The sequence below is a fragment of the Archocentrus centrarchus genome, chromosome 18, assembly GCF_007364275.1.
Source record: "Archocentrus centrarchus isolate MPI-CPG fArcCen1 chromosome 18, fArcCen1, whole genome shotgun sequence".
NCBI lineage: Eukaryota > Metazoa > Chordata > Actinopteri > Cichliformes > Cichlidae > Archocentrus > Archocentrus centrarchus.
Genome location: NC_044363.1, coordinates 7,640,314 through 7,664,088, shown reverse-complemented (window position 1 = coordinate 7,664,088; position 23,775 = coordinate 7,640,314). Strand labels below are relative to the sequence as shown.

The 23,775-nt window shown below is 42.1% G+C and overlaps 1 protein-coding gene and 1 pseudogene across 1 annotated transcript; both read left to right on the top strand.

The window, feature by feature from the left end:
- The first annotated feature begins 4,541 nt into the window (after positions 1-4,541).
- Positions 4,542-6,718, top strand: LOC115796648 (Fc receptor-like B). Its single transcript, XM_030753010.1, has 5 exons — positions 4,542-4,581; positions 4,762-4,806; positions 5,059-5,319; positions 5,406-5,651; positions 6,633-6,718. Exons 1-5 carry the CDS (start codon positions 4,551-4,553, stop codon positions 6,716-6,718), a joined length of 669 nt encoding a protein of 222 aa, XP_030608870.1. The 5' UTR covers positions 4,542-4,550.
- A 6,058-nt stretch (positions 6,719-12,776) lies between these two features.
- On the top strand, positions 12,777-17,738 carry LOC115796647 (low affinity immunoglobulin gamma Fc region receptor II-like; annotated as a pseudogene).
- Positions 17,739-23,775: the final 6,037 nt, after the last annotated feature.

Genomic DNA, 23,775 nt, shown 5'->3' with positions numbered 1-23,775 from the left:
GGGGCAAGTGTGTGTGTGTGTGTGTGTGGGGGGGCGGGGGTCAAAGTAGAGCTGGTGTTTCCTCCGCATCGAAAGATGCCAGTTGAGGTGGTTCAGGCATCTGACAACAATGCCTCCTGGGCATTTTTGTGAGATTTTTTTGACCATTCTTCCAGAAGCACATTTGTGATGTCAGACACTGATATTGAACGAGGTGGCCTGGCTTGCAGTCTCCAGTCTAATTTATCCCAGAGTGTTCTATGAGGTCAGGCCAGTCAAGTTTTTTATTGCTCTTAGTGATGTGAGGTTGCTCCGCCATGGAAACCCATTCCATGAAGCTGTCGATGCACTGCCCTTGAGCTTATCTGAAGGCCAGATGAAGTTTGGAGGTCTGTAGCAACTGCCTCTGCAGAAAGTTGACAATTTCTGCACATTATGCACTTCAGAATCCGAAAAGACTCACAGCTTCAGCTAACCACTTAAAGAGGTATACCACAGACTACCAGAGAATAAACCAGATATTTCCCACTGAACTATTCAAAGTGTACTCTCAGTGGAAGGATATGAGAACAGCACCCCTCTGAGAGTAGACCCCAGCAACCTCCCTGAACAGGCTGCAGTAACCATCACTGTGGTAGACATCCAAGAATCATGTTTCAAATATGAAGAATTGCACAGCGCCAGGCCCTGACATGTCATACTACTGCGCTAAAGAAACTTACTGCACTCTGTGAGTGCCTGGCAGCACAAATGAACCAGCTGCTAATGGATAAGACTCACCTGGAGTGGCTGACTGAAGACCAGACAGTCCTGTTCCCCAGAGATCCCCAGAAGGGACCAGTCCCATCCAACTACTGGCCAATAACCTGCCACAGTACAACGCTAATGCTCCTGTCAGGCACCATAGCAGCTAAGATGAACAGAGACATGGCTGAATATATGAGTGGGGCCCAGAAATGAATCTGCAGTAACGCCAGATGAGCAAAATGCAATGACATCTGGAGAACCACTAGAAAGCTGGAAGCTGTAAGAGGTAATTGCATTATGATTGTCATATACAGGCGTATTACAGGTGATTGTTGCATTAAAGGCTCCATAACAAAAATAAATGTGCAAACTTAATTTTTTTCTTTAATATTATTTTTAAGTTGTTTGGCTGTCAAAGATATTTTTGAATAGGCTTACGTGACTTTATGTTGCACTGACAACACGTCTTCATGAGAGAGCTTCAGAGTCAGTCTATTTTAAAGTTGTAGCGGTTTAACCTAGTTTAACTCTTCCTGTTCCCACATCTAAAGAAACTGTTTACAAGAACTGAGCCTCTGCATATATGCACTCTATGGTCACTGCTACCCAGAGAATAGCCTGTATTTTCAGTTAGGTCTTTCTAAAGTATTTGCTTTTAGTTGTTCATAAAAGAAAAACCAGAATATGTGTATCAATTTTGTAGCAATTATTGAAAGGTGACACAACCTCTGACATACAGTATACACAATATTGTACAATGATGAACTCATAGCTTTGTTTACTTTATTTATTTACGTACAGTAATAGAGATATGAAATGAATTAAGGTAGAAGAATGACATTTAGTGCCTAACACACTGAAAAAAGTTTCTTTCAAAGAAAAGAAAAACTTACACATACAGTGACAGCCCGTCTGTGGTAAGCAAATAGCAAATAACCTGAACTTCCTCGTTTCACTTCATCACAGAAAGTTTTCTATCACTCTGGCAGCTTTCCTGCAGTTTCTCAGAACTAACTGTGTGCGATGTTGAGGAAGTAATCTGCATCAAATAGTTCATTCCTAATTAAATGTCACTGTTACAACACTGGATTTAGTAAATCTAAAATGTGTAAAATTGGACCTCAGGACATCATATTTTTTTACAAAACTGTCAACATTTGACAGTGTTTCTCCATCACATGATAAAACTCTGATGACAAATCTTAGTGATATCTTTTTTAAATGAAATGAATAAAGCTAAAGTAATTTAATTTCATTAGAGAACTGGACTGTGTCTGAATGCTGTCACAACTTGACTTGTAAAGGCATGACAAAAGGGGCTTTTAAACCATAGCTTTATCACTTTTAGAAAGTAAACACTGAAATAATTTGCTGTAAAATCAGTGGGATTCGTGGTGTGTGTGGAGATCTGTGTGGGTGCTGTAAGGTGCAGAAAACAGCATGAACAAAACAACAGGAACAATAACACATACAGTACAATGGCAGACAGGAGGTGGGTGTTCATCCTGGTGCCTGTCTGCTGGAGGGGGGGGTGGGGGGGAGCTCAGGCCTCATTCAAGGATGCTCCTTTTAAATAGAGGACATGAATATGAGCAGGACCACTGCAAGGTAAGTCAGAGCAGAAAGCAGTTGAGGGGACCCCAGGCATCCCAATTGTGGTGGCTCGTGGGGCTGGCAGGATTTGTTTATTGGCACAGCTACGCAACGTGCACACAGGGATCACCGTCGCCATCACACTAGACCATCACTCACTGTCTCCGAACAACCACCTTATCACAATTATAATAAAAAAACAAAACCGCACTCCACTGAGTGCAGAGATTGCAATGTGATAGAGTAAGGACAGTCCACATTGTCGGTCAAAAACAAATTTTTGCTTCTGTCACTGTGTAATAAGCAACACACTAAAACAAACCCAGTGGAGTCAGGTCAGTCAAAGGACCGTGACCGTCGTCGATGCAATCAGGAATAAAAGGCAGCTGCTGTACAATTTTCCATCCGATTGCTGGGAGTGTACACCTCCATGAAAGTCAGATAAATGCACCTTATTCCCCCGACTCCCTCCCTCATGCGATCCACCTTCCAGTCAACCGTGAACCAAATTGTTGTAAAAAAAAAGTAAACTAATAAATAAGCACACAGCAGCCAGAGGAAAGTTGGATCATGTTGCATTCAAGGCAAGTGTTTGAGTACCATGTGTGTGATCACTGTTGCCTCAGTTCATCGTGGCGATTGCGTTGTCTCGTGGCCACGCCGCCTTTGACAGTCACCATTTCTCCTCGGGTCAGAGTTGTAGCCTGGACTCAACCAGAGAACAATGGGCAGCATGAAAAGTGAGATTGTGACAGTGGGGATGGAGAGAGTCGTGACAATTGTGAACCGGCAGGAGACGGAGGGTACAATGAAGAGGGAGATTACGAAGAAGAAGAAGAAGAAGTGGAATAGGAGGCTGGAGGGCAAGATAAGGAAAGAGATTGCGACACAGATGAAGAGAGAGATTGCGACACGGAGGAGGAGGATGATGATGAGGGAGATTGCGATACTGAAGAAGAAGATGAAGAAGAAGAAGGGGAAGTGGAGGAGGCCAGAGAGCACAGTGAGGAGAGAGATTGTGACACAGAGGAGGAGCAGGACGAGGAGGAATCAATGTTGGCGTAGAATCGAGGGACAGTTATGTGGAGATCGACAGCTGGTGACCCATGGTTCAAGTAGAGTTTTGCCTGTACATGCTGAACTTCACCGGTGTGTACAGGTCAAGGGGCAAGATCTGCAAGAGCCTGTGGCACATTGAGACCAGGCGCTCGATATTTCACGCCACACCCATCAAGACGTTACGCATGTACTCCATGGCCCTGCGATTCGACGATTGCAACACCAGAGAGAACAGGCGCCTGGCCGCCGAGGACATGCTGGCGCCCATCAGGGAAGTGTGGGACGTGTGGTGCGAGAGGCTGCCACTGCTGTAGGAGAACAGCGGTGACGAGATGCTGGTTCCATTTAAAGGTGGATGCGTGCAAGGTAAAGTGTACTGTGTACCTTTATCATACTACAGAGGGAGGCAGTGTTTGACGCGATGTGTGAGGTTTACATAATGAAGCCATCCAAGAGAAAAAAAAAAGAAACTCCTCACCTGTTTGAGGCATCGTCCAACGCGAGGAGGAAGAGGTGTGTGTGCCCCAGGAGCAGGGATGCCAAGACCAAAACTCTATGTCGCGGTTTTCGCATGCATGTGTGCACCATGGTCTACTACTCAAACTGCACCTAGACCCTTGTTAGTGATAAACACACACGTGGACCATCACAGACCTTATGGAGGGGGTCCTTCACAATCCAGCCAGAGATACACTTGGGAATTCAAACACATTGGGAGCACAAGGGTTAAGTATGTCTAAAATCATCATGTAAATATCAGCTTTGTCTGAATGACAGAATGGCATTACTGTATCTACAGCAGTGTTAACTCTCCTGAAAAGAGCCTCAGTGACTTTGTTGAGTCCCTGAGTGTCCTCACAGAGGTTACAAATATCTCCTACGTGTGACTGATCTCAGCGCAGTGCAACAACATGAGGATGAGAGCACAGGAAACATGAACCACCTACAAGCTGCATCAAACACAGTATTAGTCTGAACTGGTTCCTCGTTCCACCCACTGACAGTGAACTGAAACACCGAGGGTCAACACAACACTGAAGCAGCTCAGCTTCTCTGGAAATTACTTTTGTAAAACTAGATTATTGGATTGCATAACTTTGTAAAACTATTTCATACTAAAATTGTTTTGCAGCAGTCTTTGTGTTTTGGTCTTCGGGCTGCAGCAAGACAATATGGAGGTCAGAGCTCTGTGTATGAGACTGTGTGAGTATTTTCTCTGTTTTCACATGACTGAAGAAAGCTATTAACATTAAAAATTTTACTTATATTTTTATTTCTTTTTACTTTAAGACAAAGTGGACTATATTTTTGTGGAACAATTTTAAGAGTTGTAAGAGTGAAGATGTTTCTTAGTAAATCTGTAATTTTCTGTTGTCTCTTCAGTGATGATCGTTATGATTCTGCTGGATGGACAGGATCAGAAAGCTGGTGAGTACCTGCTGTTTGCTCATTTATATGAACACTGTTTATCATGTTGGAGGAGCAAAAAATTTAGAAAAAAAAAAGTAGGAAAAATGTTCTTTGGTGATTTTAGTGAATCTCATCCTCTGGTATAATTAATCATCAGAAGTTATGATGCACTTCATTGTTATATTGACCCTTTTATCCCTTCATGGTTTAAGTTCACTGCAGCAGTTTCAGCAGTAAAAGTCTAAACTGAATCTTTCTTCTTTGTTTCAGATGCAGTTTCTCTGAGTATCGCTCCAAACAGATCGCAGTTCTTTGAATATGAATCAGTAACATTTTACTGTGAAGGAGTCGATCATTGTGAAATTGTGCATAAATTCAAAAGGAAATTAGAATCATGTAGCAAAACTGATAAGCCGGCACAAACGGGATCATCCTGCACCATCAAAACTGCTTATAAACAGGACAGTGGAGAGTACTGGAGTGAGACTGGAGGAGGGAAGAGAAGCAACATCATCAACATCTCTGTCACTGGTACGTTTGCAGTGAGACAACAAGATTTTAGGATTCCTTTTAATTAAATGTAATATGACATAAATATCAAATGCATGTTGTTTCAGATGGTTCTGTGATCCTGGAGGTTCCTGCTCTTCCTGTGATGGAGGGACAAACTGTGACTCTTCACTGTAGAAACAAAATCGCTTCCTCCAACCTCACAGCTGATTTCTATAAAGATGGACGTCAAATCCAGAGAAGCTCCAAAGGAAACATGAACATCTACAGAGTTTCCAAGTCTGATGAAGGACTTTACAAGTGCAGCATCTCAGGAGCTGGAAAATCACCAGAGAGCTGGCTGAAAGTCACAGGTGAGACACTGAGGTGTTTGAAATGAGGTTTAAATGCACGTGAAGTGACTGAGAGCTGATGCTCTTTAAAGCAGAGCTGCTGAATCTGTTTGTAGGAAGCATTTCTGAAATACTGGGAAATGTAAATGGCTGAATTAAATAAATGAAACATGTACTAAACGTTTAAGCTGTGTTGGAAGCTTTGAAGTTAATTTGCAAGATTTAAAATGTGTCAGTATGAAAAAGCTAACATGGAGATTTACACTGTTTATCTTTCCTTTCTCATTTCATCGTTTTCTGTCTTTCCAAACCATCATCCAGAGGAGAGCCCTTCCTCCTCTGCTGTCAATCCATGGATCATTGCCACTGTTTTATCAAGCGCTCTGTTGATGGCAGTGGGACTGTATCACTTTGTCAAATATTGCTCAAACAGAGGTAAAGAAAATAACACAAATATTATATTTCATGAATAACTTTGGGGTTATTGCTTTTGCACACTCACAATATGGCCTGTTAACACAAGTGTATGGTTCATAAGTAGCTGTAATCTGGAGTTACTGCACCTTAACGATTGGTAACTACTGCATTGCTCTGCCAGTCCTCAAAGGCAGAGGGTTCAGGCTCAGCTGAGGATCAAACAGGTCAGGACACAAACACTGTGTCAGTATTTTAGTTTAATTGTTTTTGTGTACTGAAACAGAAACTCACTGTGTTATCTATTATGAAAAGAGAAATCTGGCAAAGGTAATTTCCTACTGATTGTTTCATAAGATTCATGAGACAATGCTGACATGACCTCAGAAATATTTTATCACATGTTTGTTTGTTTTTTTTCTTTTTTACAGCAAGTGAAATGATAATAATCACCTCTGTCAGATCTCAGCCAGACAAAGTTTCTGAATTGTATTCAAAGTTTTGAATAGAAATGTAAATGTAAGCTCATGGCTTGACAAAAGAAATAATCTGACTGTTTAATATGTTTCTTTTTATTTGGGATTTCAGTCTCCATAGAGACCAGCACAGTGAATGCAGGCAGTGCAACACATGCTGCTGTAAGAAAAAACAGGGAGAACAAACGTATGTACTGAGCTTTTTCTTTTTTTAAGCAAGTGGCGCAAAAATATTTCTTTGAAGTCACAAGCAGGAAAAAGGATTCTTTAGTGGTATTGTCTGCATCTTTATTGGATGTGTCTGCTATTTATAGATGTGTAGCTGTTAGTGATAATTTCAGCTTCTTGAACCGAACAGCCAAAGTTACAGAAAACCCAACAGGCAAAACGACCCCCTATGAGCAGCATTTGGTGACACTGGGAAGGAAAAACTCCCTTTTAACAGGAAGAAACCTCCAGCAGAACCAGGCTCAGGGATAAATCGAGCAATACTGATTAGCTAACAGACAGTAAAACACCACTGTGCACCGAAACAGGAACAGAAAGTGATACAATACCACAGTGGGAGCCAACACCAAATGGGAGCCAACACCAAGTCAACCATGAAGCGCCTCTAAAAGAGGCTGTACTGTACATTAGGTGAAGGTTGTGATTTTCCTCATGCAGCTCAAAATGCTTACATGTGGTATACATGTACATGCTGGAGTACAACTTCAGATGTGCCTTCAGCTTCAAAATAAACTTCAGCTTAAACACAATAACTTTAATTTGTGAACAAAACTAATGAAACACTATACCAGTTGAATTTGTCACGTGTGACTGTGTGGCAGGCAGAGTTGGACCCAAAAGCTGGACAAATGAAACAGAGCTTAACTCAAAAAGAATATAGCCGACTAAACCTACAGTCGATTTAGTCGACTAAAATATAAAGAGCATAAAATAAGTGCTTTTTCTTCAGTTCCCTTGAATTAGTCATTATACACACACAAAATTTAACATTTATTAAAAGTTATGGAATATTATTAATAATATTAACATTAGCGTTTCACCTGCTGAGATAATACCAGCGTTTTACAGCAGGACACTATCTGAAAGGTACAGGGCAGTGTTCAGGACTAAGATTAGGAAAGGCTAATCCCCTGCAGTTCACTGGGAGAAGCACTTTACCCTGCATGAGACTGAAATGCTTACCTTTGCATGGAGATCTGGGTGACTGGTTTGCAGATGGTAAGATTTGACGGGTTTTTACCCGAGATAGTCGCCCCACATGGTTTACACATTGTTTTGTTTGTCACTGTATCAAAGGACAAATGTGTCCATACATCGGCTCTTCTCTTTCTCCCTGCTGATATTGTTTACATAACTTAGTTCTATCGGAAGTAAAGACAAATCACAGGCTAGTTTGGTCTTCCCGGGTTTAGAGCAAATTTGCGCTACTGTGCGTTTGATTGGATGTTTTCCTAACTTGTCCCGCCCTGTCACAAAATTAAATCAGTTCTGATTGGATTTTGTCCCTGCCAAGCATTTTCATCTCATTTTCATTTCTTGACAAAAGTGTCAATTAATTTCGTTATTGTTTTTATCCTTTCAGGTAGTTTTTATTTATCGTCTCGTTATCATCATGAAAAAAAGGGGCATTGACGAAAACTATGACGAAAATATATCGTCAATAAAATTAACACTGCTCAAAACAACCTTAATCCTGAAGTATCCTCTCATAGGATACAAAGCTTGTAATACAAAATGCAAATCTCCACCAAGCCTGGGAGAAAAGGGTTGTGTTTTTTTTTTTTTTCTGTTTCAAATCTGTAAAGTGTTGGGTAGGAGCCACGAAATGATAGCTTGGCATAAAGCTCTACTAATGTATCCAAAAAAACCTAGAATCTGTCATCAGGAGCTGATATTCTTGTCATCAAAGTGGAGCTGTCCTTTTTGCAGGGTATTAATTACTGAGCTGATGTACAGTAGGGGTGACACTGATTTCTCTTATCTTACTTTGTCAGATTTTCACCAAATTCCAAATCAAGCTTAATAAAAAGCAGGCAGGGCTCACCATCACTGATTTTGGTTATCTGCCTCTGTTTCTCTCCATCAGAAGATGAAGATGGATTGGCCACTAAACCCATTTACTACACCTTAGGCCCGAGTGACCCTCAACAACAAGGTGAGACTCTGATTATAACCATTCTAATAGTGGTGTTGAAATTGAACAACATCAGAAAAATCACCAAGTAACCTGTAAAAATCTAGGAGTAATAAATGTATCATTAAGTGAACATTTTGGCTACCAAGTAATTTAATTCCACCTGTTGGTGAATCAAAACCAGGAACTGAGGTGTATGCAGACAAATTTTTGTGTGTGTGTGGGTGTGGGTGGGGGGGGGGGGGGGGGGGGGGGGGCAAGAGGAGGTGAGGTAAAGGACCCTCACTAGTGCTGTGCCTCTGTTATTCATCATTTCATGCGCACAGCTGTTAAATACAGGAAATGCTGACTAGAAAAAATATTTCTCCGTATGGCTTAATCACTTTCTTAATTACATTCAAATAACAAATAAAAATAACAAAAACAACTTCCCATAACCAGTCAATAGGTAGCAGTGTACGGGATGATCCACAAGCATCCACTGTGTTGGATGATATGCAACTGTAACAACAAAACACATGCATTTACAAGAGAACAGTTTTTGAATAGAAGTCCACTGTCGTGACCACTATGCATGAAAGAGCTGAAATAAACAAGATATAGTCATGAAATTATTTTACACTGTATTTTTAGAGTCCTTTTGTGTGGATTTTATATAAAAAAAAGAAAAAAAGAAAAAAACATGTTTATTCACAGGTCATTTTATTCCACATTATTTTATTTGTTAATTCACTATCTATTTTTGTGATTTTATAGATATTTATATTTTCTTTACAGTATATGAGATTATGGTGAAATAACACATATGCAATGCAACACAAATTTTTGATTCATAATAGATCAAAAATGTACTGTTTAATATGCAGAATAGCAAAATATTTAAATCCTTTTCTTTCTGTTCTTCCTTTGTGTCTCACAGCTTGCAGAGTGAGAGCTGACTGAAGACATAATCACATCTGAGAGAGTGAAAACAACCCAGAATTATCATGTATTGTTTTTTGTAATTGAACAAGCTGTACATTTTCATCTGCTTTTGGAGTGTATGTGTATAAATTGTGATATCTTGTGTCCAGTCAGATAGATTTCTGACAGACTCACTTGGCTGTCAGTACATATAAATGCTTCTGTCTGTCATGTCCTCCTGATTGCCTTACACCTATGGTACTCTGAGGTCAAAATGACCCCAGATGATTTGACTGTCTTTTTTGACCCTGTATTACAACAGATGTTATTAAATTCAATAAAAATGTAAAATTCATTCAAATTGCTTTAAATTGATTCTAAACATAAAGTGCATATTATTGAACAGCTCCTTTTATTTTCAGATCATTTGATGAGTACAAAACATATTTTGATGGCAATAGATTACATTTTGAGTCGAAAATGACCCCAGTACATTACAAGGGTTAACCCTCATGAACCCTGCATGGGGAGGAGGGGGTCCTGGACCTGTTCCCTCTGTCTTGATAAGGCCTAGGGGTCAAAAACAAAACAGCACACCACCAAGAGTTTGCCACGCGATACTGTAAGGAATCCTGCCGTCGAAGAGCCACAGTCCACATCTTGGATCCCAAGCAAAGTTTGCTTCTGTCACTGCGCAATAAGCAACATACTAAAACAAACCTGGTGGAGTTAGGTCAGTCAACTGACCCTGAACTTCGTTGATGCAATCAGGAACAAATGGCAGCCGCCGTACCTTCCATCTAATCGCTGGGAGTGCACGCCTCCCCAAAAGTAATCAGATTTCAGATAAACACACTCCGCATTCCCCCTCTCTCCGACTCCCTCCTTCACACGATCCACCCTCCATTTAACCATGTTGTAAAAATAAATAAATAAGCACACAGCAGGCAGAGGAAAGTCATGTCACGTACAAGGCAAGTGTCCGAGTACTGGCGTGTGATGCAACCATCACCAATGTCAACAAATGTCGCCTTGGTAAATCACAGCAATCACGTCATCATCAATGGCCTCGCGTCAGAGTTATAGACTGCACTCAATCACTGAGGACTGGGTGGGGGATGGAGGGTATGATGAAGAGGGAGATTATGATACAGAAGAAGAAGAAGGGGAGGAGGAGACAAGAGGCCAGGATGAGACAGAGATTGCGACAGTGGGGATGATGATGGTTGTGATGATCATGAACTGGTGGGAGACGGAGGGTTTGATAAAGAGACAGATTATGATACAGAAGAAGAAGAAAAGGAGGATGAGGAGGTCGGTGGGCAGGAGGGAGATTGTGACACGGAGAAGGAAGATGATGATGATGAGTGAGTGAGACTGTGATACAGAAGAAGAAGAAGAGGAAGGGGAAGGCCGGAGGGCAGGATGAGGAGAGAGATAGCCACACAGAGGAGGAGGAGGAAGAGGAACCAATGATGGCATCAAATCGCGGGACAGTTATGTGGTGATCGACTCCATTCTCCTCTGATCGCCAACATCGTTCCTTGCGATGGCAGCAGCAGCAGCATATCTCGTCGTCTCCGTCGACCCCAGGTCCCATGTAGTGCGCCTGCTGTACTTTGAACCCCAACTTGAGGATCGGGTAATTGCAATGACAAACCTGGAGGCGAGTAGGAGGGCCAAGATGTGGAGGGGGATAGACAGCTGGCGACCCATGGGTCTAGCGGAGTGTGGCGCGTATGTGGGACTGCTGATTCTTGTCGGCATGTACAGGTCATGGGGCAAGGTGTGTGTCTGTGGCACGCCAAGACTGGGCACTCAATATTTCGCGTGACCATGCTCCTCAAGATGCTCTGTGTGTACTCCGTGCCCTGCAATTAGATGATTACGACACCAGAGAGGCCAGGTGCCTGGCAACCGGGGACATCAGGGAAGTGTGGGACACATGCTGCAAAAGGCTGCTGCACCTGTAGGAGCCCGGACTCGAGGTCATAGTGGACGAAAGGCTTGTTCTGTTCAAACATGACTCTGCGCGAGTTAAGGTGTACTCTTTAGCTTTATACTATGCAAGTGGTGTTTGATGTGGTGTGCGAAGAAAGGAAAAAAAAAAACTCCTCACCTGCTCTTTCACAACATGGTGGACGTGTCCGTGTACAATGCCTTTGTGATGTTGAGGGAGCTGAATTCTGATTGGATGCCAGGCAAGAGCATAAAACGCAGGCTGTTCCTGGACTGGCTGGGTCAGCGCAGCCGCCACCAGAAAGGGGAAGTAGAGGGTGAGGGGTAGCAGAAACAGCAACAGCAGTAGCACAACCATGCCGGGACCTTGGCGCCACTCGGTCTTGATGTCATTGTGTAATAGCGAGGTTAACGGCGAACCCGAGGCATCGTCTGAGGTGAGGTGTCAAGTGTGCCCCAGGAGCAGGGACGCCAAGAGCAAGGGTTTGTGTCACGGTTGTCGTGTGCATGTGTGCAACCATTGCGCTATTGTCTATTACCCAGTGCGCCTTGGCCCTGTGTTAGTGGTAAACGCATGCACACACACACACACACACACGTGCGGCCGGTGCGCCATTGTCTACTGCCCAATGTGCCTTGGCCCTGTGTTAGTGATAAACGCACGCACCCACAGACACACACACACACACACACACGTGCGTGCGGCCACGCTGGGATTTACTCTGTCATACCCCACACACACAGTCACGACAGAAGGGGTCAAAGTGAAGATTGTTTTGGTTTTTTGTTTGTTTTAGAAATAAATCTTGTTTATCTGCTTATTTCTTTTAAAAAAACAAAAAAATTTCTGAAAACTCTGTGGGGACTGATCAATGCAGGTCATTCTGCCGTAACAGCAGGAACTCTATTTGGTCATTTTCAGGTGTCAGTCTTATTGTCCAAGCAACCAGCTTTTAAAAGCTCACACCTAATAAAGTACTAATTAGTCTGTCATACTTTGTTTAAACACAAAGTTGTTGGACTATAATACATAGTCATCCTTTTATCAACTCAAAAAAAGGCTTGAAATGTTCGACCCAGATAACAAAGATTTAGGAGCAGATAATAAAACAGGGTCCCTTCTGTGACACAGTCTCAGCACAAGTTTATTTTTGCATCAGCGGCATCTATCAGTCACACAGGAAGAGGAGGGTCTAACCTACTTTTTATTTCTGTTGTATTGCAGTCTAATTTTCATACTGTGAGTAGCAAGGCACCATGGAGCTCCCAGCTCCCTGCAAGAAACTGCGTGAGTCATTTTTTTCTTCTTGTAAAATGTAGCAATTTAGTTACACAGCATTAAAAAATGTATCTCTTCCAGAGAGATCAATATCCATATTGCTTTGATAATATACGTACTGTTTGACAATTATTTTGATAATTATTCTTTAATTTCCCTGACAGAATCTTCCTAAAGGGGTTAATAAAGTTTAATCTAATCTAATCCACAGATATAAAACTTAAAACATTAAGTCTGAGACTGTACTTTTTTCATCTCTACAGTGACAGCTTTTTTGGTGTTACTGGTTTCACAAATTCGCCTTAATTTTGCACAAGACAGACGTAAGTTGTGACTGATTAATAAATAAATAAATAAAGAGTAAATGAATCATACAAATAACTAAACGTTAATGTCACTAACATATCACTATTCATTAGTAACTAAGTTTTTAGAGCCAGTTGCCTAAATATTTGTGTTGTTTACTTCTGAAATATTATCTGACTCACTAAGATTAGTCAAAGTAATCTGTTTTTTTTTTTTTTTTTCCTTTGCATTGTTCTTATTTTCATATTTCAAATGCAGCTTTTGCTCAGATTGTTCCAACTGGACTGCAGCTCTTTGAGTATGGTTCCCTCTCTATCAACTGTGAGGGTCTTAATGCTGAAACCGGATGGAGTGTGATGAGGAGGAGGAAGGGAGAAGTCAGTGCATGTGTCAGTAACTGGGTGACAACAACAGCATCCGTCTGTGCCATCAAACCTGTTTATCTCACAGACAGCGGAGAATACTGGTGTCAGAATGGAGGAGGGACGAGCAACACAGTCAACATCACTGTCACTGGTAACATGCATATTTATAAAAAATATTCACCGAAGTAACACATTAGCATAAAACTATGTAAAACATCTCATTTGTTTATTATAAAATTCTTGCAAAAATACACTGAGAAGTCAAAAATCGTGTTTTATGTTATGAATCGAAGGGCATTCGTAGGCTGCCCTCAAATATTCTATGTGCAAATATGCTGCAACATTTACCACCCAATGCTGTCGTATTTGATTTTTGGTGGATATCACTGGCTTTAGTTCTTATTTATTTATTTTCAGCATTCTGGATCATTAGAATCTTCCTTTAATCATGAACAAACTTGGTGACGGCAGAGCCTGAAGATCCCACTTTGGATTCAGGAGACGGGCACTCTCTTTACTTTTAATATTAGGCTTAAAACTTTCCTTTTTGATAAAGCTTATAGTTAGGACTGGATCCGGTGACCCTAAACCCTTGTAGTTACGTTGCAATAGGACATAGCTGCTGGGGGTTTCCCATGATGAGTGTTTCTTTTTCACTCACCTCCTCTCCTTCTCTCTCTGTTTATATACCATTCTGCATTTAATCATTAGTTATTATTAATCTCTGGCTCTTTTCCACAGTGTTTTTTGTCTCGCTCCCCAACCAGTCATGGCAGATAACTGCCCCTCCATGAACATGGATGTGGCAGAGGTTTCTTCCTGTTAAAAGGGAATTTTTTTTCCTTCCCACTGTTGCCAAGTGCTTGATCATAGGGGGTTGTCTGAGTGTTGGGTTTTTCTCTATATTATTGTAGGGTCTGTAACTTAAATATAAAGCACTTGGGGCGACTGCTGTTGTGAACTGGTGCTAAATAATTAAAATTGAATTCAGCTTAATAGGAGTGGCACTGGGAGTGGTCTCTTCTGCATACTTTCATTGAAACAAGTAGTTATTTAAGTTGCTTTTGCCTTCCTATCAGCTTTAATCAGTCTGGCCATTCACCTCTGACCTCTGGCATTAACAAGATATTCTCTCCCAGAGAAGTGGTGCACGCTAGATTTCCTCTAAAAATGGTTGTATGGGCCACAATCGTGACACAATCAAACTCAAATCAAATGTAAATAACCTTTCTTTCTCATTCTCAAGCTCAGTTTCAGGAGGTCATCTTGGCCATCTTCCCATAACTAAATGTATCAAGTTGCTGCCATGTGATTGGCTGATGAGATATTGGGTTTGATGCTCAAATAACACTCATACTTAATAAAATGGCTGGTGAGTTAACATTGTTCTTTAACTGGAATATTACGTCACCCACTTTCCCCAGTATACAATGCCAACCTGATAATCCTGAGCTCCCTCCCCAGGCACCATTCACACCTTTCTTCAGGTGACCTCAGTAGATCACTTGATAGAATGGGGGGAAACTCCCAAATTCCATCCATCCATCCATTCTCTTCCGCTTATCCGGGGCCGGGTCGCGGGGGCAGGAGCCTAAGCAAAGAAGCCCAGGCTTCCCTCTCCCCAGCCACCTCCTCCAGCTCATCCGGAGGGACCCCAAGGCGTTCCCAGGCCAGCCGAGAGATATAATCCCTCCAGCGTGTCCTGGGTCTACCACGGGGCCTCCTCCCGGTGGGACATGCCCGGAACACCTCACCCAAGAGGCGACCAGGAGGCATCCTAATCAGATGCCCGAGCCACCTCAAATGGCTCCTTTCGATGTGGAGGAGCAGCGGCTCTACTCTGAGCCCCTCCCGGATGGCCGCACTCCTCACCTTATCTCTAAGGGAGAGGCCAGCCACCCTTCGAAGGAAACTCATTTCTGCCACTTGTATTCGCGATCTTATTCTTTCGGTCACTACCCAAAGCTCGTGACCATAGGTGAGGGTAGGAACATAGATCGACCGGTAAATTGAGAGCTTCGCTTTTACACTAAGCTCCCTCTTCACCACGACAGACCGGTGCAGCGTCCGCATCACTGCAGAAGCAGCCCCAATCCGTCTGTCGATCTCCCGTTCCCTTCTCCCATCACTCGTGAACAAGACCCCGAGATACTTGAACTCTTCCACTTGGGGCAAGAACTCGTTCCTGAGCCGGAGATGGCACTTCACCTTTTTCCGGCTGAGGACCATGGCCTCAGACTTAGAGGTGCTGATTCTCATGCCGACCGCTTCACACTTGGCTGCGAACCGTTCCACTGCGAGCTGGAGGCCCCCCCCTGTTGAAGCCAACAGAACCGTATCATCCGCAAAAAGCAGAGATGAGACTCTGAGGCCACCAAGGAAGAAGCCTTCCACCACCTGGCTACGCCTAGAAATCCTGTCCATAAAAATTATGAACAGAATCGGTGACAAAGGGCAGCCCTGACGGAGTCCAACACCCACAGGAAACGAATCCGACTTATTACCGGCTATACGGACCAAGCTCTCACTGTGGTTGTATAAAGACTTAATGGCCCGCAACAACGGGCCAGACACCCCATACTCCCGCAGAACCTCCCAAAGGACACCCCGAGGGACACGGTCGAATGCCTTCTCCAAGTCCACAAAGTACATGTAGACTGGTTGGGCAAACTCCCACGCACACCCGAATATCCTTGAGAGGATAAAGAGCTGGTCCAGCGTTCCGCGACCAGGACGAAAACCGCATTGTTCCTCCTGGATCCGAGGTTCAACTAACGGACGGACCCTCCTTTCCAGCACCCTGGCATAGACCTTACCGAGGAGGCTGAGGAGTGTGATCCCCCGAAAGTTGGAGCACACCCTCCGGTCTCCCTTCTTAAAGATGGGGACCACCACCCCGGTCTACCCAAAACTACTTCACCCAAAACTTCACCCAAAACCACTTATTATAATGACCCACGCCTTCTTTTAAACCTTTGCGCATATGATTGTGCACATGAACATAGTGGTCACAACCACCTCCGGGGGACTACGCCCACTGATCGACTCTCCACCTTTTGGTCTGAGAACTGAAGAAGGCTTTCGGATGAACAGTGAAATGTATTGAAGAAACTTTAAGAAGTCCAGTTGCTTTTTTTCAAGCTCCAGGGACTACTATGACCTGGATGACTGAGAACATACACAGATATTCTAAATATAAGAAGATTTTTAGTTTTTTTTTTATTAAAATCGGGAGATATCTGTTAGGGTTTCTCAGTTTTCAGAATTGGTATTAAATGGAAAAAAATTTTGTCAAAGCATCTCACTCAATAATGTGTTTACAGTTACTAAAACATTTCACAGACACAGTTTCAGATTTTAGTTTATTTGAACAAACTACATTAGTCTTGGACTGATTCACGAAGTCACCAGTTTATGTAACATTCTCATAATTTTCTATTATCTTCCATGAAAACAATATTTCTATATTTTTTAGCTGGAGCAGTGATCCTGGAAAGTCCTGCTGTTCCTGTGAAGGAGGGAGAAGTCGTGACTCTCGTCTGTAGAAGTACCTCTACAGTGAGCTCCTCTGCCCACGTGGCAGACTTCTTCAAAGATGGCCGACACATCAACAGCAGCTCCACAGGAAAGATGACCATCAACAGAGTTTCTGAGTCTGATGAAGGGCTCTACAAGTGCAGGATCTCAGACTCTGGAGAATCTCCACAGAGCTGGCTGGCAGTCTGAGGTGAGACATGAAGATTATTTACTTGTTGGCTCAGTTATATAAGTTAAAAACAAACCTCAGTCAAATTAATAGAAAAGCAATAAACTGCAATTATGAAATGCAATTCTGATCTAAATACACTTCTTTTTAAGATTTCAGATGCTATAAAGAAAGGTTTACAAACCGCCCAAGCTGAACAGTTCTCGTGTAGCTGTTAAATACTGTGTGAAATTTTTTAAAAAGTAAAACATGAGCATGTTTTTGTGTGTGTACAGAGTATATGTTCTAAAATTAAATAGCTTAAGTTTAGTATTTTGTCCTTCTGTAAATGTTCTCTTTCCCTCTGCTATTTGTTTGGTTTTGTAACTAAAAGAAGCATACATTTAGTTTAGTTTTTCTTTCTTGCAGCTCTTCACAGAGAAACCCAAAGTGCATCAGTAAGCTCTTGCCATGTTGACCTGGTTTTACGGACTGTTTTCATTGTAGTCATTGTGGTTCTGCTGCTGCTCATTGTGAGACTTCTTCACCGTGGGAACATCAGAGTTACATGGAACTGACTCACTTTGCACAATCATTCCTGGAGCTTCATATCACACCAAATAAGAATAGTCTGGCGAGAAGTTTATGCTTCATGTTACTTTGTCAAAATTAATATATTTCTCTGCATCTGATGTTTGTCATGCCTCATTTTTTGATAATAGATAGCTGTGGTTTCATGATTTAATATATTTTTCTTTTCTACCTTAGAGTACAAATGTGACAGTTATTACTGGATATAATAAAAAGCAACAAGGAGTTTCAGAGTGTCTGTTCATTTCTGCAGCTTTCATCAGACTTTGTCACAAGTGAAAGAGACCAAAACCGCAGGTGAAAAAATTTATTTTTACACTACCGATGATGGTGAATGGACAGGGAAAACAGATGGTTTGAAAGAGGAGTGAAATCTATGTCCACTGTGAACAACCATCATTGAACAGAGGAGGTGGATTACATCACCAACTTTCCCCCGCTTACAGTGCTGTCCTGAGCTCCCTTCCCAGACGTCTCAACCCCCATTCACACCTTTGTTCCAGTGACCTCAATAGGCCACAGGAAACAATGGAGCGGAGTCCTAAATTGGTTTCAACTGAAACCACTGATTAAATATGACCCACACCCCCTTCACACCTGGGCACATGTGTTCACGCACATGATCAATAGAGGGTCATAACCACCTCCAGGGGACTACGCCCACAGGGGTTTAAATACCTGGGTCTCTCCACCATTTGGTTGAGAACTGAAGAAGCCTTTCGGATGAGAGGTGAAACGTCTTCAAGAAACAAAAAGAAGTCCAGTCGCCTTTTTCAAGCTCCAGAGACTACTATGACCTGGATGACTGAGAATCTACACAGACAACTACAACAGTCTGACTCCAGGGGACTGTGGCAGGGACTACGCACCATCACGGACTACAAAGCACCACACACACACCCGATGAGTGCCGACGCTTCTCTGGCTGATGAACTCAACATCTTCTTTGCGCGCTTTGAGTCGGGAAGCCGACAGCCCGCTGTGCTCCCGGCCGGAGGGGCGGAGACACTCACTGTGACGGAGTGCGACGTGAGGAGGGCGTTTAGACGTGTAAACACCAGGAAAGCGGCTGGACCAGACGGTATTAGTGGACGTGTCCTTAAGACCTGCGCTGACCAGCTGGCACCTGTGTTTACACTGATATTCAACCTCTCACTGAAACTGTGTGTGATTCCCACCTGCTTTAAAAAGTCCATCATAGTCCCTGTCCCAAAGAAACCACACCCCAGCAGCCCCAATGACTTCAGGCCCATAGCACTCACCTCTGTGGTGATGAAGTGTTTTGAGAGACTCATCAAGACATTCATCACCTCCTCACTGCCCACCACCCTCGACCCACTACAGTTTGCATACCGGCCAGACAGATCCACAGATGACGCCATATCCTTCCTCCTCCACAAGACCCTTTCACACATAGACACTGGTAAGGGGAACTATGTGAGAGTGCTGTTTGTAGATTACAGCTCAGCATTCAACACCATAGTTCCCTCCAGGCTGGTCTCTAAGCTGTTGGACCTGGGCCTGGGCCCATCCCTGTGCAGGTGGGTTCACAGCTTCCTGACCAGCAGACCACAGGTGGTACGAGTGGGTCACCTCACCTCATCCTCCCTCACCCTCAACACTGGATCCCCCCAAGGCTGTGTGCTCAGCCCTCTGCTGTACTCACTGTACACCCATGACTGCGAGGCCACGTCAGAGTCCAACGTCATCATCAAGTTTGCTGACGACACTGCTGTTGTGGGACTAATCTCTCACAATGAGGAGACAGCCTACAGGAGAGAGGTCTCCCGCCTGGAGAACTGGTGCCAGGAGAACCACCTCCTGCTCAACGTCAGCAAAACGAAGGAACTGATTGTGGACTTCAGCAGGAAGCAGCAGAGGGACTACCATCCACTTGCCATCAGTGGTGCTGAGGTGGAAAGAGTGGACACTTTCAAATACCTGGGAGTGACCATCTCACAGGACCTGTCCTGGACTCATCACATAAACATCACTGTGAAGAAGGCCAGACAGCGTCTCTACCTCCTCAGGCGGCTGAGAGACTTCAAGCTCCCACTCAAGGTGCTCAGGAACTTTTACACCTGCACCATCGAGAGCATCATGCGTGGGAGCATCACCACCTGGATGGGAAACTGCACCAAGCAGGACTTCATGGCCCTAAAAAGGGTGGTTCGTTCAGCTGAACGGACCATCAGAACCACCCTCCCCAACCTGCAGGACATTTACACCAAGCAGTGCAGGCTGAGGGCCATGAAGATCCTAAAACAGCCCAGCCACCCCGGACACTCTCTCTTCTCCCTGCTCCCATCAGGCCGGCGTTACCGCTGCCTGAGGGCTAAGACTGAAAGGTTGAAGAAGAGTTTTTACCCACAAGCCATCCGTCTGCTCAACTCTGAGCCCTAACTGGACCATTATTGCACAATGTAAATATTATAATTTATAAAAGTGTGTATAGTGTATAGTACATAGAGTATAGTGTATAGTGTGAATTACTTTTTTTTAATTTTTATTCTTCTTATTTATATGTGTGTGTATATATGGTTGCAGGTACAAAATACATTTCACTGTGCATTGTACTGTGTATAACTGTGCATGTGACAAATAAACACTATCTTATCTTATCTTATCTTATCTTATCTTATTATAATTTAGAACATATGTTACACGTTCTGAGCCAGTGGAGTTGCTCAAAACAGAGTTGAAACCAAAACGCTCTGCTGAAGGCGTCACCTGCATACCTGCTCCTCCCCCCTGCAACATATCCAAGACACTCCAACTTGTAAAGCAGAAGAAATCATTGTGTTAGAGGCTATGATTAATAGAGAAATAGATGGTTAGAGTGGGTGTTCTACTCAGCTGAGAGGTTAAATGCGTCAAAAAATGTGTTCTCATACACCTCAGAAAGTATATAGCTGCGCCCCTGTGCAGAGGCACTTCTTCCTACTTCGTGCAAAGTATACAGTTTGAAACACACCTATAAAAGACAGCTCAACACACTGCCACAATGAGCCTTTTCCATGATGTTTCACTGAAATGTTAAAGCTCCCTTACACGTAAATAAATCCTTCAAAATTCTTTGTTCTGAGTGCTTCGTGTTTCCTGGACTTTGATCATTTTCCTAACAAAGTAAGACTGATAAAAAAAAAAGGTGCGATGGGTGAAAACAGAGAGGAAGACTGAAAAGAGGAAAAAAGCCGATCTGTGTCTGTTTAGATGTCTTTAAATAATGCACAAAGACACAATGCGTAAAGTTTCCCAATTCAATGCATTTAAAGGCATGATTTGGATAATTGTAGGATCCATTTCCTTAAAAGAAACATACTAAGAAAAGTGTAAGAAATATTGCTCTTAGGTGCATTTGTTTAGAGAATCTTTATGCAACTCATCACCACGGCCATTCCTTATCTGAGAAAAAGAGTTTCAGTTAACTCACAGCATCAGCAGCTATTTTAAGATGTTGTGGTTTATTAAAGAGAATTACTGGATGGTAATGTAATGGTCTACTGACCTGAACATTAGGTAGACGTTATGTTTTTTTTTTTCTTTCCAATCTTCTCTCTATCAATGCTGATAAAAATAAAACAACAAATGTTTCCAGTATTGTGCTGCCATCAAGTGACCAAGCACATTAATGACAAATGTATTGTCATTACTTTTCATAAACATTAATTTATCCACTCTTTGCCCACTCAGGCTCAGAGACAAGTTGCTGCCCCAAGTGGAGTTTAAGTATCTCGAGGTCTTGTTCATGAGTGATGGATAAGAGAGCAGGAGATTGACAGATGGATCTGCAGTAATGAGGATGCTGGACTGGTCCATTGTGGTGAAGCAGTAGCTGAGCATGCATGTAAAGCTGTCAATTTACTGGTCAGTCTACATCCCTACACTCAACTATGGTCATGAGCTTTAGGTAGTGAGCAAGATCATGAATACAAGCAACAAAAATGAACTTCCTCTGATGGGTGTCTGACCTCTCCCTTAGAGATAGGGTGAGGAATGTAGCCATTTGGGAGGGGCTCAGAGTAAAGCTGCTACTCCTCCACATCGAAAGGAGCCAGTTGAGGGTTCGGGCACCTGACTAGGATCCCTCCTCTGACCTCTGGCATCAACAAGGTGTTGTCACCCAGAGAACCCTCAAAGCTCTTTATATGAGCGTTATGTAGGTCAACCACGCAAGGTCATTAGACATGCACAGGAACCAATGAAGCTTGTGGGTTTTAGCGGGAGTGTTTCATGTGATTAAGGCAAACGTTGGGACACGAGTCAAGAGTGAGTCATAGGCGGATGTCAAAGAACGAATCTGTCCTTTTTTTCAAAATAAGAAAAAATTGTTCAGACCCACTCAGAGAACTGGTGCTCACTAGATATAATTTTAGTTTCAGATCATTCCCTGTAATCCTTAGAAATGGTTGTATTGGCTACAGTCATGACACATGCCACAATCAAACTCAAGTTACCTTTCTTCACCGTCTGATGCTCAGTTTTATTTTCAGGTGGTCAACTTGGTCATCTTCACATGCCTAAATACATCAGGTTGCTGTCATGTGATTGGCTGATGAGATATTTGCTTTAGTGGTCAAATAACATGTATACCTAATAAAGTGGCTGGTGAATTAACATTGTCCTTTAACTGGCATATTACAAGTGAAGACATTTATAATATTTCAAAGCAATACAGTGTTAAGTTTTTAAGTTGATATTTTTTATCAATAAAATAGGCTTTCATTATAATTTGTGCAAAAACAATAACTCTGCATTCAGTATTCCAGTTATGTTTTCCTTTAAATATCATTTATATTCCAGAATGGGTTTTATTATTTATAGGAATATTCTCAATATAGTCTCAATATATATGGATTACAAATATAAGAATATTTTTATTTGTTTCTATTATTGTAAAACTGGAAGTATTTGTTTGGGTTTATCATTTTTTGTTGTTTACAGTTTTGTTTCTTTGTCTATTTCTATATTTAAGTTACTAAAACATTTTCCAGACAGTTTCAGGTTTTAGTTAATTCGAGCAAACTGCATTAGTCCTGGACTGAGAACTCACCAGTTTATTTAACACCATCAACAATCTCCATCATTATCTTCCATCAAAACAGTATTTATATTTATATATTTTGTAGCTGGAGCTGTGATCCTGTTCATACAGGTGAAATAAAATATTTTTAAAAGATGTGCTTTTTATCTCATACACTACTGATGGTGGTGATAATTCAGGGTTCTTAGATACAAAAACACCAGGGGAACAGACAGAAGTTGGTGAAAGGTGTCACTGGTCTATGCTGTTTCATTTAAAACGTTTAAAAGGTATTAAAATCTTTTTTCCAACAGAAAAGGTTCCAAATTTGGTTCTGCATGCCTTAAAGAAAAAAAAAGTCTGAAGGCCAGTATATTTTTGTACATGGAGGCTTGTCCATATTACTTCCCTTACAAAACAATATTTGAGCACAATATTTGGAGGGTACTGACAAAAGAAATGGATGTTGTCACCATGTCACACCCACTGATAGAGAAACTGCAGTTTGGGGCATTTTTACATTGTGTGATTGTGATTGTGCTAATGCTCAGTTATAAACTCCATGTTGTTTTAGCTTCATTATAATGTTCTCCTTGGTTGAAATAATTCATTTATATTCTTTTTCATACATTCCTATTTATAAATATAATTTTTGGCAATCTGCTATATCCAGAAATATAGACTCCTGGAGATCAAATAAAGACGTCATTGAACAAACTCAACTCTAGCAATTTTTGAAGCATGCTGTTACTGCTTCTGAAATATGAAAATAATGTCATTACATGCTGCAGAATAATGGCAAAAAAAAAAAAAAAATCAGATTTTAACATTAATGAGCATGAGCCTTTCTTTGCCTTTCTCATATTAACTGGTGAAATTGATTAATGTGACAAATACTGAAAGTTAGAAGCTACCACCTGTTTTCTTTTTATCCTTTACATCCCTTTTAAAATATAACTTGGTCAACCTCACTGGTCTTCCTGGGACCCAGTGTGCAGTTA

Bases quoted from the DNA above. Each gene is read 5' to 3' on its own strand.
- LOC115796648 (XM_030753010.1), top strand. From the start codon at position 4,551: ATGGAGGTCAGAGCTCTGTGTATGAGACTGT. The intron at 4,807-5,058 runs GTGAGTACCTGC...TCTTTGTTTCAG, and splicing joins TGGACAGGATCAGAAAGCTG to ATGCAGTTTCTCTGAGTATC. The intron at 5,652-6,632 runs GTGAGACACTGA...TTGGGATTTCAG, and splicing joins GAGCTGGCTGAAAGTCACAG to TCTCCATAGAGACCAGCACA.